Here is a 17,421-nt window from a genome sequence, read left to right as displayed (position 1 = left end):
AGCATCCACGATACCTGATACATCGCCTTGAAGATTAAACCCAGTTTTGGATTGCCCTTTGAATTCGGCCAACATAAGACCAGATTGAGGTGTCGAGTCCCTTTTTGCGGATGTAGAAAGATGCGGCTCCAACCAAAATAGCAAACGCCACAGAACCCAGGGACCGACGGTGGCTCCACAAGAAATCCAGAGCTCGTTTCCTGCGCTCCTCGGACCGAATCTGTTGAGATTGCCTTTCAAACAAGTACACTGCAGAAGACGCGGTGTACTTCCCATGTGGGTCTCTTGAGGTTTTGAGCACGCTGCACCAGGGTATGTGTTTCCAAGCTCCAAGCGGCAATGATTCTGGCGGGTGGTCCTCAAAGAGCCGAGCCGCATGCAGAATATGTCCGTCTAGATCAAGTGGGCATGGTAGCTTGGAAAGCGTAAAATGAAGCATCTCAGGCTCATCTGCTGGAATTTCAAGCAACTCTTTTTTCCTAGACAGGATCATTGCTGCGAAGAGGTAGATTGCAACCACGGGTTCCCGAGCTAAAAGGAAGTCGAAAAGCCGTGAAATGTTGCTGTATTCTTGAATATCATGAGCGTATAGAGTCAGTGTAGCTGCGAGAGCGAAGAATGGTTCAATGTTGCCAAGGTGTCGTCTTAGCTCGTGATCTGTTGTCTCAATGATTGCAGGGATGAGATGGAGATGCTTCACAGCTGGAGACAACGATGGTAGCATGTAGTCACGTATGCGGAAAAGAGATATCTGCGCCACTGCTGGCAAGGCTTGCTTCTCGCCCAGTACCAAGAGAAGAACTTGGACTATATCGTGATATCCTTGGAAATAACAAAGCATGGGGTATTCTCTTAGTACTTGAGAGATCAGGTTGGACAGCTGCTTTTTCTTTTTCAACATTTCCTCCTCGGGAGCTAAACTTTATTAACATACAAACTCGTCTTTCGGGGAGAGATATAATAACATACCTTTTGGGTAGTAGACAAACGACCGGTTGACATCAAGTTCTACCTGTTCCTCGTCGGCATGTCGTGAAAGTTCATTCCTTGGAACTGAATCAAATTGCTGCGTTCGTTCATCGCATCGTAGCAAGATAGGCCCTGTTCACCGGTTAGGTGATTCCATGAATGTGCACTGGTATAGATCATAACAACATTGAACTCACATGCTATCTGTCTCAAGTTGTCTTCAAGTAACCCGCCTGCTGAAGTTGCGTGCACAGCTAAAGCTTCCACATCGCGCGTTGCACACGCTTTGCGGATGGCTCTCGCCTTTTCTGTTCGAGCCACCTGTCTTATTTCTTGCTTCTCTTTCAAGTTTCTGGGAAATTCTTCTGATTCAGACGTGTCCTCAGAGCTGGGATAATGATGTTCTTTTCCGGTATCCTCCATCCTTCATCTGCTAATGTCACCTCCCCACGAGATCAAGCAGCTAAACACGAAAAGATGAAGTTATTACTCAGTGATTCTCGACCTGAATGAACAAAATTCACGTTGTGTGTTCTGAATTTAGCCCAATATCGAGAGACTGATCGGATATAGATCGATTGGAGCTTACGCCTTTTCACCAGATAACGAAACGGCGTGTCCAAACCAACGACTCAATGCCAGATATGTGACAGAATGGCTTTTTTTTTTCAATAAATGAAGTTTTTTTGAACGTGAACTGATGATACTCTAGGCACATAGACCCAGCCGTGGAAGACTTGAGGTCAAAGGCGGCGGAGTCCCACTTGCCGGCCTTAGGCAGCGATCGGCAGCCGCGACATGTTTTCGCCGATAACAACATTCGCTCTATGCTAGGCTTAGGCACAACGCTCCAGTTCAATAGATTTGCGGTATTCGTCGCAAGATCTCGGACGCATATAGCTGTGTGCCGTGTTGTGCACCCTTAGAAGTCCTCGGTCTCTGGGGTTGCGACAGCTCACCGACGGGTGGTAATTGCATAACTCCGCAATTGGCTTGCCCTCCAGGTCGTCTGCCAGTGACAGTGTTAGCTCTTGTGATAAAGACTGGCTTTCTGGAAAGAAACTAATGGAGCTTATGGGAGATATTTGCACATCTTCGAGGACTGTTACTACTTGTATAGCGTCCGGGCAAGCTGTAAGTCTCACATTGAGATTTGTTCCTCACGTGTGGGATACAATGATTAATAAAGACATCACAGGGCTTGTCTGGGACATACTTGACTGTGGGATCATTGACAACCAACCTTCTGTGCTCTCTTTAGGGTCGGGTTGCGCATCATATATCAATTCACAGCCAAATATTGCATTTTGATATTCCACCCTTTGAAGTATGAAGACAAGTGGACCTCGCAAATATCAAATGCCCCCAGTTTCTTGAATACAAAAAGTCATAAGAAGTGTGGTGCAGTGCAAGCAGATCTTGGGGCTTGCGCCTCAGGCCATTGCCTGACCGGCTCTTGATATTGCCTATTACCTACTTCCCTTCCAACTCACTCACTTATAACTCCGCCTTCTACCTTTTATTTTCATCTTTCATCTCTCTCTTCGGGCTTCTTCACATCTTTCTATCCCGCTTCACGACTTTGTCTCCAGCATCATTTCCTCGTTTGCTCTACTCTGTTTTCGGTTTCTTGTGAAACCCACCCAATTACCGCAATGTCTGGCAACCAGCCCGTCACGCGTTCGACCCGTATGACTGGACTGCTTACCCAGCCATTGATCCCCAGCCCTGTCATAAACTGGATCCTTCCGGCGCGTCTTCGCAATAAAACCCACAACGATGTGGTTTTCATTGGAGAGCGGCGAATTCAAATCAAAGAAGCCCTGCCCAGTGGTCATCTTCAAGATGTTGTCGAAAAATCCGACCTGGAAGGCTCGCTTATTGGGGCAAAGGTCATCAATGTAAGCACCCAGTTGCCTTGGGGAACTGAAGCTCCATCAAGTTTGTTGGCTCACTCCTACAACTCTTACGACACTGATCATTTGCCTCCTCACATTCTTTTTCTTGCTACGGACTCAAATGAGCTCCTTTTCATATATTACTCGGAGATGGGAGGCGGCCCATTTGTTTCCTACAATCGACCTCTACCCCGCGACGTCAACATAGCCGACAAGTATGGCAAGCACATAGCTGTTGATCCCAAGTAAGTATCACCTATCACCAATTCAATTGGATCCACGAATGCTTATACCATGACCCAGATCGCGTGCGGTTGCAGTTAGCGCGTCACGGAATTTCTTCGGTGTCTTGTGGTTGAAATCTCCTAGCGAACTCCAAAGGCAGATGGCTCAGGGGAAGCTGAGCCCACTTGAAAGTGTATTTGCTCACTATTATTTTATCTATCATGTGCCCGATATTAACCATATTTGAACAGGAAACATTCTTACAAGTGGATGGCGATATCCTGTTTATGGAATTCCTTTACCCGAAGGACAACCATGACAAACGGACTATTCTACTGCTTATTGTCCATAACCTTGGCACAACACGATCTATGGTGTTTGAATGGGATGAAGCCAGTATGCTCAACCGCATGAGTCCGAAACTCACCTCAACTCCTCTGCCTCGGCAAGACCAGTTGCCTAGCATGGTCATTCCTTTGGCCAAAGAATCGTCCTACCTCCTAATTACCACAAATTCCATGGCAATGTACACACCAAATTGCTTGTCTCGTCCGATGCGATACCCGTCGATCATTCCTGATGCAGAATCATCCGAAGCTGGACTGTGGACTCGCTGGGCCAGACCTTCGCGGAACTGGATGTACAGTCAGAGGTACGATGGAATCTTCCTCTGTCAAGAGAAAGGCTGGATCTATTATCTCGAGTTCGGCAACGATGGGGAACTCGAAACCCAGACTTCTCTGGGTCAACTCCACTGCGATGTTGATACGGCATTTGATATTCTTGATATGGGCCATGAAGGTGGCGATTTCATTATTGCTGCTGGAAGCCAGGGCGATGGTGGGTTGTTTGTCCAGGAGGCACGGGATCACCCCAGATGTGTTCAGCGATTCCTCAACTGGGCACCAGTTCCCGATGCAGTTATTATTCCCTCAAACTCCCCAGCCGTCTCCAAAGAAAATCCATATGATTACGATCGGCTCTTCGTCGGCTCAACTTCTGCTTCAGGCAATGGAGCTATCACCGAACTTCGGTACGGCATTGAGGCTCAGGTTGGAATCTCAGCCTCATTGGGTGAATTGTCCAGCATACGTAGTATGTGGGCTGTGTCATTCGGTGCTAAGGACTCAATCTATTTGCTCGCCTCCGACCCGCTTTCGTCGCTGCTTCTTCGTACGACTCCCGACATGAGAGATGGCATTACTGCGCTTGAGGACGATTCAGGCTTGGGTATTCAGCAGACTTTGGCAATGGACTGTACGCCTTCCGGTATCATTGTTCGGGTTACAGAAAGAGCCGTGCACTTTTTCGTCCCTACTGATTTCACTCTCAACAACTGTGTTCAACATGATCCCCTTGCATTTGTCACGGCAGCTATTGTGGATGGCCCAAGTTCCACTGTTATCATAACTACAAGAAGTAAAGAGGGAATTTTTCTCCATCTTCTTCGGATAGTCACGACTGAAGGAAGTCCCCCCTCCCTATCTGATCATGAGGCTCTATCATACCCGCTCCAAAAAGAGCCCATCTGTATGTCCTACCAGAATTGGGGAGGAATTGGGTTTATTTTCCTGGGCACCAGTGATGGCACAGTGCTGTCATTCGAGGTTTGCAACGAGACTGGTGGAATCACACAACATGCCGACACTCTTATCGATATCGTCGACAATCCAGAAGGCATGTCAAAAACGATTGAAAGTCTCGCTGTTATCCACACTTCCTCAGACGATAAAATTCACGCATTCCTTTTCTGCGGGCTGCGAAGTGGCACGCTTGTTCCGTTTGAGATAGATACAGATGTCGTTGATAGTCACGGTAACCCTGGCTTCGGTTTCAAATGTGAGTCATCTTTTGTTCCATTTATTGGTCTCTTTCATTAACCACATACTTTCTCTTCAGGTTTGAAACAAAGAGCGCCACACGATCTTGGGCAAACATCAATCAACCTCAAATCCTACGACAAATTTGCGTTGTTTACATGTGGGGATGATTTCTGGCGTGTGTCATATGCCCCAGATGGCAATGGCTTTGACTATTTCCTGTCTCGTGTTTGGATTACGGATCAGAACTGCGTAAGTTATATCACATTCTGTCCTTTTGAGCTATGGCCTAACATTCATGTCAGCCTGCATACTTCCCTACCAGACTTAGCAGCTTCGATATTGTCGAAGTAAGAGAGTATTGGTCTGAGGTTCCAACTACATACTTGTTTTGTTTTGCAGATGGTCAGCTTCTGGTATGCTCTCTGGAACAAGAAGCAAAGGTTGTTCCCCGACGCATCGACATTCCCGGAAATCCCAGCAAGCTCACCTACTCCAATCATCTCCGGAGTCTCATCGTTACATATTCTGTCGCCCAGATCGGAAACCAAGAAAGGCCTCTCGATCTTGCCCGCACGGCATGCGTCGAGTTTGTGGACCCAGACACACAGTCGCCAGTGGTCCCTAACGATATGGACATGGCTCATCGCGGCCTTCTCCCCTGGAGACCACGTGGAGTCCCTGGTGAGAAAATCACATGCATTTTTGACTGGATGCCACAACGGGAGGGCAATGCATACCATCTTATCGCTATTGGGACTTCAATCAGCCTGCCTCACAAACCCAATAACCGCAAAGGTCGATTGATGCTCATACAAGCGTCTCGGGATGCCAACTATCCTGAGCAGATCACTTGCATTGACAAACATACCCAATTGTTTGATCACCCAGTTTATGCGATGGCGGCATGCGACGATAGCTTGATCATTGTCTCCGGGAAGAAATTCTTCACGGTTTCTTCACGAAACTCTCAAACAAAATGGGTTCGAAATATTACAGCTACCCTTCCATCCCCAGCTGTCGCGATGACAGTGCAAGGAAGCATGATCTACGTCACCACCTCGAGACATTCCCTACTAGTCTACAAGATTATGGACGGAGACATCCTGATGCATAGTTTCGACCCAGTTGCACGCGATGGTTTGTCTCACACTTTAGTGCGCGGGTATGGAATTGATCCGGATGTCATTTTTGTGAGTACCCGAGGTGGAGCTACCCGGGCTTTCACAAACCTCGATCAACCAGGGGACCTTGTGCCTTGTCCGAGGGCCGATCTCCCCGTCTCCTTGATCAAGCTCACTCGGGGCATCAAGTCTCCAGATTCCCTGACGACCACCAACACCTTTTATGGTTTTGGCATCAATGGATCGGTCTACAGGCTCTTGCCCCTGGATGCGAAGGAGTGGCACCTCCTTCGACTTATACTCAACATCTGCCTTAGGGATGAGGTCATCTGTCCCTCCCTGTCCCGCAGACATCGCTACCTTGATGCAATCTCCCAGGTCGAGAACAACATGCATATCGACGGCAACATTCTGGGTCGCCTTGCCAGTCGCAACTCGAAACACCTGGATGAGATTCTCATGGCATGCAACAGGAGTCAGTTCAAGGACTTGACCCCTGAAACAGTGCACATGTTCTTTGGGGCAGTTGAGGATGTGCTCGGGGTTCGTGCCAACCATACCCAGGCACTTTTCAGCTGGCTTCGAAAGCTGCTGCACATTGAGATTTAATCCCCAGGGGGGGTTGACCGGGGCGAAGAAGTGTGGAGGACCAAGCTTGGAAGTACATAGCCCTGGAGGTTTGAATTGACTTGTAAGAGTGTATCTACGCCACAGCTCAAATTAAAACGTTAGTAGTAATGTTTGGAGTTCGTTTTCTGGTAGATTAGTACACATTCTATGTAAGATATTCGGAAGAAAACTATTGACAGGATATGGGGGGAAATCCAGCCAGTTCGTGGTGGCGACTTAGAAAGTGAAGTCCGATGCCATTGTTCCCCACCGGCCATGATTCTTCCCGAAATTCTTTTCCCTTCCCACACCCCTCTCTAGGCCCACCTTACAGAGAGCTCCTATCTCTCGCCTTTCATTCTGGGGATTGTCCTTTTTTTTTACTTCTGTCATCCTCTCCCTTTTAATACGTGTGCGTATTACTACGAGTCGCAAATAACCGGTTAACTCCGTTTGTGCGCTACATTTTCCCGTTCACCACTCGAATCGGATCATCAACAAACCCCCCAAGGGAAATCTATTGCAATGGCGCCCAAGAAGAAGGGAAACAAGAGACAGGAGGAGGACTGGGAGGCTGATCTCGGCGAGTCCGCTCCCGCCACTGCTCCCGCCGATGAGCAGCCCCAGAACGATGCCAACGAGGAGGCTGCTCCAGTCGGCGGCCTTATGGCTGCCTTGAGAAAAAATAAGGCCAAGAAGGCTAAGAAGGGCAAGATCAATGACTTTGTCGAGGGTGAGGACGTCGAGGGTGCCGATACCCAGGGTGCCAACGATTTGGCTAGCAAGCAGCCCGAGGAGGGTAACTTCGACGATGACGATGTTTTCGCTGGAAAGAAGACCAAGCCCATCAAGGAGGTGGTTAAGCCTGCGGCGGAAGAGCAGCCCGAGGGCGAGTTCCGAGTAAAGAGTAAGAAGGAGAAGGAGCGTGAGAAGAAGGAGAAGGAGAAGCAGCGCAAGAAGGAGCAGGTAGGTTTCTACATTTTTCTTCATGCTGAAAGACCGTTACGGGTGTCGAACCCATGTACTAACGTGTCTTTCTCGTCTATATAGGCTGCCACAAAGAAGAAGCTCACCCCTGCTCAAGAAAAGGCCGAAACCAAGAAGGCTGCCACCGCCGAGGCCTCCAAGAAAGATGAAGCCGCCGCCGCTGCACCCGCTCCAGAGACTGGCAAGAAGAAGAAGCTTCCTCCCCACCTAGCAGCTCTTCAGAAGCAACAGGAGCTTCTTCGACAGCAACGTGAGGAGGAGGAGCGCATTGCAGCAGAAGAGCGGGCTGCCGCGGCCAAGCAGAAACTTCTCGATGAAGAGGAAGAGAAGAAGCGTGCCGAGGCTCGTGAGCGCAGGAAGGAGAAGGAGCGCGAAAAGAAGGAACAGCTCCGCAGGGAAGGCAAGCTGCTCACCAAGGCTCAGCGCGAGGCCAAGGAGCGCAGTGAATTGCGCCTGCAGCAGATGATTGCCGCCGGTGGCAAGGTTGCTGGCTTGCAGGAGGGCGGCGAGAAGAAGACCCGCCCTACATATGAGAACAAGAAGAAGAGGGCTGGCAAGAAGCAGGAAGAGGACCTCGAAGCTGCTGCCGCTCGAGCCCAGGCTCAGCGCGAAGCTGAAGACCGAAAGAAGGCGGCCGAGGAGAAAGCCAAGGCTGAGGCCGCTGCTGCTGCTGCCGCCCCTGCGGCAGAGGACGCCGTTGAAGACTGGGAGCAGGCTGCCGACGAAGATGTCAAGGACAGCTGGGATGCGGAATCAGATGAGGAAGAGAAGCCCGCTGAGGAGGCACCCGCCCAAAAGGAGGAGAAAGAAGAAGAATCCGACTCCGACTCCGACGACTCGTCGGATGAAGACTCATCTGATGAAGAGCGATCCGCCAACCAAAGGGCCATTCTGGCAAGAAAGGCCGAGGCTGCTGAGCGGAGAAAGCTCAAGCACGAGGAGGCTCTGGCCGCTCGTTCAAAGGATGATCTCCGATCTCCTATCTGCTGTATTCTTGGTCACGTCGATACTGGTAAGACCAAGCTGCTCGACAAGATCCGACAGACCAATGTGCAGGAGGGCGAAGCTGGTGGTATTACCCAGCAGATCGGTGCCACTTACTTCCCTGTCGACGCTCTACGCACAAAGACCCAAGTTGTCAACAAGGATGGCAAGTTCGAGTTCAAGGTCCCCGGTCTGTTGATTATCGATACCCCCGGTCACGAGTCCTTCTCCAACTTGCGATCAAGAGGTTCCTCCCTTTGCAACATTGCTATCCTTGTTGTTGATATCATGCACGGTCTCGAGCCCCAGACCCTTGAGTCTATGCGTTTGCTGCGTGACCGCAAGACTCCTTTCATTGTCGCATTGAACAAGATCGATCGTCTCTACGGCTGGAAGAAGATTGACAACAACGGCTTCGAGGATAGTTTGGCTATGCAGAACAAGGGTGTTCAAAACGAGTTCCGCACTCGTCTCGACGCCACCAAGCTTGCTTTCGCCGAGCAGGGTTTCAACTCCGAGCTGTTCTTCGAGAACAAGTCTCTGTCTCGCAACGTCTCTCTCGTTCCCACCTCCGCCCACACCGGAGAAGGTGTTCCTGATATGCTGAAGCTCCTGACCAGCCTGAGTCAAGAGCGTATGACCAACTCGCTGATGTACTTGTCCGAAGTCGAGTGTACGGTTCTGGAGGTCAAGGTCATTGAGGGTCTCGGTACCACTATTGACGTTATCCTTTCCAACGGTATCCTTCGCGAGGGTGATCGCATCGTAATGTGCGGTCTCAACGGTCCTATCACAACCAATATCCGTGCTCTTCTGACGCCAGCACCGCTCAAGGAGCTGCGTCTGAAGTCCCAGTACGTTCACAACAAGGAGGTCAAGGCTGCCCTCGGTGTGAAGATTGCTGCCAACGACTTGGAGCACGCTATTGCTGGTTCTCGCATGCTTGTCGTCGGCCCTGACGATGATGAGGAGGATCTTGAGGAGGAGGTCATGAGTGATCTGGAGAACCTGCTGAGCCGTGTCTCGACTGATCAGCGTGGTGTCACTGTCCAAGCCTCCACCCTGGGTTCGCTTGAGGCTCTCCTGGAGTTCCTCAAGGTCTCCAAGATTCCTGTTGCCAATATTTCCATCGGTCCCGTTTACAAGCGTGATGTCATGATGGCTGGTACCATGCTAGAGAAGAGTAAGGAATATGCTGTTATGCTCTGCTTCGATGTCAAGGTCGATAAGGATGCAACGGCCTATGCCAACGAAATTGGTGTCAAGATTTTCACCGCCGACATCATTTACCACTTGTTCGATAACTTCACTGAGCACATGGCTCAGATCACAGAGCAGCGTAAGGAGGAGGCTAAGCTTCTTGCTATCTTCCCCTGTGTCATCAAGCCCATTGCTGTCTTCAACAAGACCGACCCCATTGTCATCGGTGTGGATGTCATTGAAGGAAGTCTGCGTCTCCACACCCCTCTGGCTGCGGTCAGGACCAACTCTGCTGGTGTAAGGGAGATCGTCGATATTGGTAGAGTGTAAGTTTTGGTCCCCTTCATCTTTTTCTTTTTTCTTTTTTTTTTTTTTTTTTTGTTTCTTTTTTTGTCTGATTTCTAACGCAACCGTTTTCACAGCACATCCATCGAGCGCGATCACAAGGCCGTCCCTGTCTGCAAGAGAGGTCAGCCCTCCGTTGCTGTTAAGGTCGAGGGACCCAACCAGCCCATGTATGGTCGTCACCTCGAAGAGAAGGACCAGCTTATCTCGCACATCTCGCGTGCCAGTATCGACACCCTCAAGGAGTTCTACCGGTCCGAAGTCTCTATGGAGGAATGGGCTCTGGTCAAGAAGCTCAAGCCCGTGTTCGACATTCCTTGAATTCGGTCTTAGGGCTTCTTTCCGGTGCGCGATGTTTTCATATCAAGAATCGTCAGCACCGGACCCATTCCAGCCTTGCGATACCTATCCTCGAGCGAAGTTGACGATCAAATGCCAGTAAGTGGCGAGCTTTGTTCTCCGTCGGCCCTCTGGCCTTCGGTTCCATCATAGCCCAGTTTGGAGGAAACGAATCGAAATCTACTAGGCTATGACAATTGCTATCGAAAAGCGGAAAAGTTATTCTATTTTGATTACGATCTGAACATGCAATGAATGACCATGACTTGATGGATGAACAGCGAGAGAAGTCGCATGTACATGATATAGGAAAAGCAAGGCCTGGTCGATACCATATCTTTTGTTTCTGTTATAGTGATTTGAATTTATACTATTCAAGCATTTGCATTAGAGAATATACTTTTGAGTACATAGTTGATCTTTATCTGTCTTTAACCCGCGGGAGCAAACCAGTTTTGAAACTTAAGATCGGTCTTCTTTAGGACACAGACCAAATCGAGCGGTTGCTTGAGAATATTAGAATAGACAAGATGATCTATCTATCCTTCAATATCCTATTCAGCATTATGTAGTATGTACAATCAATCCTCTTCTCAGCCCACAGACCAAGACCAACGTACTCGGTAAACTGCCTTTATCCCCAGAAACACTATCAAACACATAGGAAATGAACCTAACTCAATAATCATCCCCATCCCACCTCTCAACCTTCCCTCCGTGCCTCTCCCAATCCAACCAACTACCATAATAAACCCCAATATTAGCAGGATCATATCCAGCCTGCACAGCCATCTGCGCCGCTGCCACAGCCCGCACACCAGCCTTGCAATAGAAGACCATCTGCGCAGGCTCGCCCTCGCCCTCCGTGGGATCGGGCTTAGCGAATCCAAACCGGGTCTCGAATTCGTCTGGCGTGAGGTACCATGCGTCTCCCTGTGATGCCATCGGGACGCACACTGCAGTAGGAATTATACCCGTGCCTTTTAGTTCGGCGGGCTCGCGCACGTCGACTAGGATTATGGGCTTGTGGGTTGGGGAATCGGGGGATGAGGTTGGGAGGGCAGTATTGATCTGATTTGGTTTTTTGTTAGTTTCGTAACGACAGTTTTATGGTTGTGCTTATTGGGATATTCGCTTCAAGGAAGGAATTAATTGAGCAGAGGAATAATGTCCGAGCCGGTCTGCTCTGGTGAGTACATACATCTTCGAAACCCCATTCCCGGAGTTTGACCGAGCTAGCGTCATCGCTATTCCACCGTGTCTGCACTTGGCGCGCACTCGCACTCTTGGTGTTCAGGCTTGGCTTGGTTTGGAGACTGCATGATGGTGCCAGGAGACCAGGGACAACACGTCTCTGAGGAGAAGTAACTAGTCCTCTTGCTGGTGCGGAGATAGCTCGGTGCAAGGATGCGGCTGGTGATACCGCACTGCGCGCCGGGGTTCTGACTGCGGCGGAAGACAGCACGATAGCAGATCGCTGGATCTTTGATGATAATGTTGAAGCCATCGTTTTGATTCTGGATTTTGATTGTCCGCGGAGGTGAGTCGGGAGTTATTATCTCGGGATGAGGGACTGTGATGTCAGTATCTGTTGCACGTGACCTCATACTGGTTTAGGGTTTTTGAGGGGGTATTATACAGGCAATACTAAGGCAATATTGAGATTTTTGACTGGTGGAAATGAATCAATTGGGTAAATTATGGCTAGGGAAGTTTTGTTTGAGAGTCAAGATAGATTTTGTTTAATTTCGTGTGGAGTCGAGATAGCACAGATATATAGTGGAGTGTTGGTATACCAAGTAAATAAGATCTTGTGATTGAAAAATTTACCCAAGCTGTATATAAAAACGTGATCCCAAGGTGTGAGAAGATATAGGATGTTTAGTTAACTCAAGTGTATCAACAAATATCTGACATGTCATAAATATTTAAGCGAAAGAAAGATAATTAATATTGTTCTAATATGCATGGCCCTAGGAGTCGTCACTTTGAAGAAAAGAAACAAGAAACCCCCCGCGACCCCTCACGGGCAACAGGTAATCATAATCGCAATGGGGGTTCTTTGCGCAAGGGTATGAAAGGTCCCTCTAAGAGAAACATGTGCTAAAGACTTGTCCTGTATTGAGCGTTCATTGTGCATCAAAATCGAAGAAAGAAGAAAAGTGTCAGCGGACCACCCCATCTCCAGGACAGGAAGGCATCATGTCAAGGTAACCAAGCCCTCTGTCTAGAAAATGGGGCTGGGTTCCAACTTCGCTTTGGGGTTTTGTACAAAAAGGGAGAATTTAAGCGCGGGGGCGGAAGGTAAGAAGACAGTCATCCTAATAGATATTAGTGAATTGATCATGAAAGAAAATGAATTTGAACATACCTGAGGGAAGATAGTGGCAAAAACCTTGATGTCCTCTGACTCGGGGGTGGGGGTGTGCTCCCAGTCCATCACCATACTGGCCTTTCCAATCATGGACATCAGGGAAAGTTGAGCATAGGTCTGACCCAGACAGTAGTGGGGACCTGTGCCGAAGACCAGCCAGTTCTTGGTCTGCTGCTCAGCGGTACCGGTGATCCATCGGTCTGGATCGAACGAGTCGGCGTTGGGGTAAGCCTCCTCGTCGTGGCATGCGGGCCACACGGAAGGAATGATCATCGAGCCCTTGGAGACGGTGACGGTCTCGCTGATAGGGAAGTCCTTCTTGACCAGGTAGGGAACCATGATGACAGGAGGGCGGTAGCGCAGTGTCTCCTTAACGACGGCGCGGGTGTAGGGCATCTGGTCTAGCATATCCATTGTGGCAGGGAGATCACGATCACCGTTACGGATCTTAAGGTTCTCTTCACGGACCTTGTCCAGGATCTCGGGGCGGTCAGCCATCAGCTGGAACAACCAGGTGGAGGCGGCACTGGTTGCATCCTGGGAAGCGAACAGGAAGGTGAAGATAGTCTGGGCAATTTCGAAGTCGGAGAATTCACGAAGAACCTGGCTAGGCTTCTCTGAAGAATCAACCGGGATTCCCTTCTCAATCTTCTCGCGGTATGCAGCGGAATCCAGCTGGGCCTTAACCCAGGCGTCCATGATACAGGAGATCTCGCCGCCGGCAGCCATACGGGCTTTGGACTTAGCAGCACACTTGGTGAACTCCATGAGCACCATATCGGCGGCCTTCTTGCCGTACCAGGTCTTAGTGTAGGGAAGGATGATAGGGAAGTTAACCAGCTCGAGGGCGGCAGTGATCAGATAGTAGTCATCGGCAATTTTCTGGACACCCTCATCAGTGATGTAGTAACCGACAAAGGTACGGCAAGACAGAGCACACATAAGCTCGCGGAACTCGGACATCCAGGGGGTCGGGGTGAAGTTGGTGGCAGCGGACTTCTTGAGGAAGTGCTGGTTGTAAGAGTTGAAAACCTCCTCGGCGCGGGGGAGGTACATGGCCAGGGCCTGGCGAGTGAACAACCCGTTCAGACCCTTACGGTAATCCACATGGGCCTTGCCATCCAAGAAGACCCAGTTAGTCTTGCCGAGAAGCTTGTGCGCGGCGTCCACAACACAGGGTTTGACATAGGTGGGCGAGTTGAAAATCTTCCGGGACATATCACGAGTCGACGCAATGACGACGAACCTTTGTAGAATATTGTTAGAGAGCAGACCCAACAGGAAATAAGTACATTTGGGACTTCTCACTTGTGGAAGACGGAAACACAGCTGAGGTCTCCACTGTCCCATTTGGCCTTGTATTTGGTGAATTGGGGGTTGACTGATTCCAGGAATGGGCCCATAAAGGGGATCTTGTACATAGGGCCAACAATGGCGCCCTTGAGGTAGTGGTACTTGACTGTAAATAGGGGGTCGTGGTTAGTTTCAAGACGCGATCTGAAAGGCCACCCATATCGCATTCGCACTCACCCTGGTCATAGATGACGGCGGCGACAAATAGAGTCAACAGGCCCTTCCAGATAGTGAAGCCATCCAATATGGTGGCAACGAGACCGGACGGCGCGAAAAGTTGGGGCGAGACCGTCGCATCCGCCGATGGCGAGACGAAGCTCCCGGTGAGGTTGGCCATATTGACCATGCTGGGGAGTCCACGGGGTCAAATTTCCGAGCAAGAATTGAAGAGAAAGGGAATTGCTAATGAGAAGGGAGGAAGCCAGAACAAAAAGGGAAAAAAGTGAGTGGAGAGAGGGGAGAAAGAATTGACTGGGGCCCTCAGGGGCGGGAACGCCAATTACACGGAGGCCCCGGGATGCCCAGCATTAGCAGCATTAGCCCATATCAGATGCATAAATAATGTTCATTGTGATTTGAATTATTGGCCTAATTAATATTCAATAGATTCTGTTAGGTTGATTTTCATATAGATAAAAAAAATTTTTGTACCGAGTACTCGTACATGTGTTTAGTTTGTGTTATTCTTGGGACAATCTCTGCTTTAAGCCTATATAGTTCGGGGTTCTCAGCACTAATCTCCGAGCCGGGCTTAAATATTAATGATATGATGATCCGGATACGGATACGGAGTATCGATGTGGGTTTCCAAGGGGATTTTATTCTGGGAGTTCTCCAAAATAACAAAATAATGCTGGAAAGCCTTAGTCTATACTCCGTATAAAGTAGGACAACTAGGTATATCCAAGAATACAAACAAGTCAGCGTAAAGCCATATCACAATTACTCAGCACGACGTGACACCGGCTAGAGAATTCCCGAGAGTTGGATCGTCGCTGATTGGTCGTGAAGTAAGGGTTCATATATGCACGTGCTCATGCTTGTTACTACGTACATATCGTACTATGTCGTACACATTCAAAGTTACTAGAGGTATCGATATGTATCAATGGGTATTCGTAGCATGGCATCTATGTAAGGGGTTTCAGCGACCGCCAAAACCAAACCATCCACGACGGCCTTTCGTTTCTTCTTCGGCACCTTGGGATTGAGCTTGTGCCTGAGTTGGACCCTCCTGTCGCTGGCCACCTTCGCGCGGGTAATCAATGTAGTTCCATGCCACATCAAGGAACAAAGGCTTGACGGGGATGGGCTGCATTTGAGGTGGATACGGCACCAAATTATTAAGGTTCAGTCCAGATCCTGCGAACTGTTGTAGTCGTTCTACTACTGGCCGCTGGCTCGATTGTGCCGCCTCTTCAGCAGTCACTTTCTCCAGAGTGACAAGTCCACGGTACTGAGCAACCAATTCTCGCAAACTTGACTCCAAGATACTTGCTTGCACTCGGGAGACGTCGAGCTTGGGGACACCTTCAGTATTTGTTGCCGACTGGGGAGAAGCGGATGCTACGAGGTTCAGGGCTTGAGAAAACAGCGCAAGAGCCTCCTTTGACTTCGAAAGCACTCCATGGGATCTTCCTAAAGCAAGACATCTAAAGAAGGGGGGAGAAAAAAAGTGATTAGTTGCGAAAATCAGTGAGGATCGTGGTGAAAAGCCATACCTGAGAGCACGGAAGTAGTGCCGCTTTGCCTCTAGATCCTGCACAAAGGCCGAGTCGGCGGCAACACCAGGAAGCTCGAGAATAAATTCTAAGCTCTGGAGTGTCGAATCATATAGGACAACACGCTCACGGAGCTTGTTCAACTTCTTGCCATTGCCTGTAGTGTGCTTCGCAGTGTCCTTTCCATTCGACGTCGGTTGCTGTTCCTCAAATGACAGACCGTCCCTTTCTCCACACAACACCCGGTTACGGCCGACTCGCCAACCAACCAAAGTATAATTAACTGCAGTTCGAGTGATCTGCAGTGCCTGCATTCTCTTATCGCTAGGATCAACACCCTCACTAGCCAGGTCATCAATGGCAGATTTGGTAGCATCGACAGCATCCTGACTGGCAATAATCACATTGTCATATGCAGCAGCTTTATCCTTAGCAGCGGCCGACTTTCCTGCGCCTGCCAGCCAAGTAGTGAGGCGAGCCTCCGCGGCCGAAGCAGCAGCTAGCGATTGAGAAATTGAGGCGTCATCCAGTGGGACAGTTCGCGATCTCCAAGTGACAGATTGGGGCAATTCCTGCACCTCTCCCTCTGCAGTTCGTCGAGTACCGGCTGCTTCTTCGGCGAGACAAGAGGGGTCGATCTTCTCAACCTCGGCGCGAATCTCTGAATCCAGTGGGAAGAATTCAATGGCTAGCGATGAGGTAGGTTTGGAGCGGGGAAGCTTCATCTGATAGGCGGCGTATCGGAGACTTGGGTCAACAGTCCCCGAGAGCAGATCCCGAAAAGCGTCTCTCTTGACCCTTTGACCCAAAGCCGTGTAAATCACTCTTGCGATGGAGTAGTCTTGGAGACACTGTTCCCATTTCCGCTTTTCAAGCCAGAGAGTACCGGAAATCATTGCCAAATAAGCCCGAGTCTCCAGGACATCCATGTCACTTGTCCCAGAAAGTGATTGTTCGTGAAGTAGCGAGACTAGATGCTGCGCATACCCAGTGGCCTTGTTCAGTCGTGAAATGATGTGACGCCGAGCAGCGCCAGAGATGCCCTTTGCGGAAGTATCTGCGGAATGTGTGGACTTCATGTGCATTGCTTGCGCCCAAGCTCGTTCGGAACTAAGAAGCAAAAGATGTACATATCTAGCGTATGTTAGAAATCTAGTCAAAGCAGTAATTGGGAATGGAAATTTGGGTAAGCAACATACGACACATTGCTTCCAACATTTTCAGCAGTCACAGCTGGTTTGGCAGTATACTTGCGACCTTTGACTGTGGCCTGACCAAGCTTCTTGCGGAGTTTCTGCAGTTTTCTGGTAGTGTGTGCCCGGTAGGCATTGTAGTCACCCACCAGGAGAACTTCCTCTCGCTCTTTGAAGATAAAATCAGTGACCTCCATGATATTTTCCTTTCTTGTTCTTTTATTCGGGGTCCTTGTGATGAGAATGGGAGGGACACGGTTGAAGTGGTGGGCTCAGTAAA

General features: G+C 49.5%; 7 protein-coding genes across 7 annotated transcripts; 2 read left to right on the top strand and 5 right to left on the bottom strand.

The window, feature by feature from the left end:
- Positions 1–34: 34 nt before the first annotated feature.
- On the bottom strand, positions 35–1,392 carry N7537_002966 (TBC domain-containing protein; the record flags this gene model as incomplete). Its single annotated transcript, XM_056894024.1, has 3 exons — positions 35–915; positions 970–1,101; positions 1,167–1,392. 3 exons carry the CDS (start codon positions 1,390–1,392, stop codon positions 35–37), a joined length of 1,239 nt encoding a protein of 412 aa, XP_056759019.1.
- A 172-nt stretch (positions 1,393–1,564) lies between these two features.
- N7537_002965 (uncharacterized protein) lies at positions 1,565–2,020 on the bottom strand (the record flags this gene model as incomplete). Its single annotated transcript, XM_056894023.1, has 2 exons — positions 1,929–2,020; positions 1,565–1,869 (listed from the first exon to the last, which is right to left on the bottom strand). The coding sequence occupies exons 1-2, from the start codon at positions 1,945–1,947 to the stop codon at positions 1,565–1,567; spliced, it is 324 nt and encodes a 107-aa protein (XP_056759018.1). The 5' UTR covers positions 1,948–2,020.
- Positions 2,021–2,624: 604 nt separating this feature from the next.
- On the top strand, positions 2,625–6,645 carry thtA (the record flags this gene model as incomplete). The annotated part of the gene is made up of 5 exons (XM_056894022.1): positions 2,625–3,112; positions 3,171–3,285; positions 3,344–4,931; positions 4,992–5,164; positions 5,218–6,645. The coding sequence occupies 5 exons, from the start codon at positions 2,625–2,627 to the stop codon at positions 6,643–6,645; spliced, it is 3,792 nt and encodes a 1,263-aa protein (XP_056759017.1).
- A 525-nt stretch (positions 6,646–7,170) lies between these two features.
- On the top strand, positions 7,171–10,482 carry N7537_002963 (putative mitochondrial translation initiation factor IF-2; the record flags this gene model as incomplete). Its single annotated transcript, XM_056894021.1, has 3 exons — positions 7,171–7,611; positions 7,696–10,142; positions 10,239–10,482. 3 exons carry the CDS (start codon positions 7,171–7,173, stop codon positions 10,480–10,482), a joined length of 3,132 nt encoding a protein of 1,043 aa, XP_056759016.1.
- A 696-nt stretch (positions 10,483–11,178) lies between these two features.
- On the bottom strand, positions 11,179–12,007 carry N7537_002962 (uncharacterized protein; the record flags this gene model as incomplete). The annotated part of the gene is made up of 2 exons (XM_056894020.1): positions 11,179–11,571; positions 11,702–12,007. 2 exons carry the CDS (start codon positions 12,005–12,007, stop codon positions 11,179–11,181), a joined length of 699 nt encoding a protein of 232 aa, XP_056759015.1.
- Positions 12,008–12,785: 778 nt separating this feature from the next.
- Positions 12,786–14,573, bottom strand: erg5 (C-22 sterol desaturase erg5; the record flags this gene model as incomplete). The annotated part of the gene is made up of 4 exons (XM_056894019.1): positions 12,786–12,821; positions 12,872–14,120; positions 14,183–14,333; positions 14,405–14,573. The coding sequence occupies 4 exons, from the start codon at positions 14,571–14,573 to the stop codon at positions 12,786–12,788; spliced, it is 1,605 nt and encodes a 534-aa protein (XP_056759014.1).
- Positions 14,574–15,371: 798 nt separating this feature from the next.
- N7537_002960 (signal recognition particle subunit SRP68) lies at positions 15,372–17,338 on the bottom strand (the record flags this gene model as incomplete). Its single annotated transcript, XM_056894018.1, has 3 exons — positions 15,372–15,879; positions 15,949–17,082; positions 17,148–17,338. The coding sequence occupies 3 exons, from the start codon at positions 17,336–17,338 to the stop codon at positions 15,372–15,374; spliced, it is 1,833 nt and encodes a 610-aa protein (XP_056759013.1).
- Positions 17,339–17,421: the final 83 nt, after the last annotated feature.

The sequence above is a fragment of the Penicillium hordei genome (genome assembly GCF_028827395.1).
Source record: "Penicillium hordei strain IBT 12815 chromosome Unknown utg000001l_segment0_segment0, whole genome shotgun sequence".
Taxonomy (NCBI): Eukaryota; Fungi; Ascomycota; class Eurotiomycetes; order Eurotiales; family Aspergillaceae; genus Penicillium; species Penicillium hordei.
Note: the sequence above shows the minus strand (reverse complement) of the source record. Positions and strands in the feature narration are given on the sequence as shown.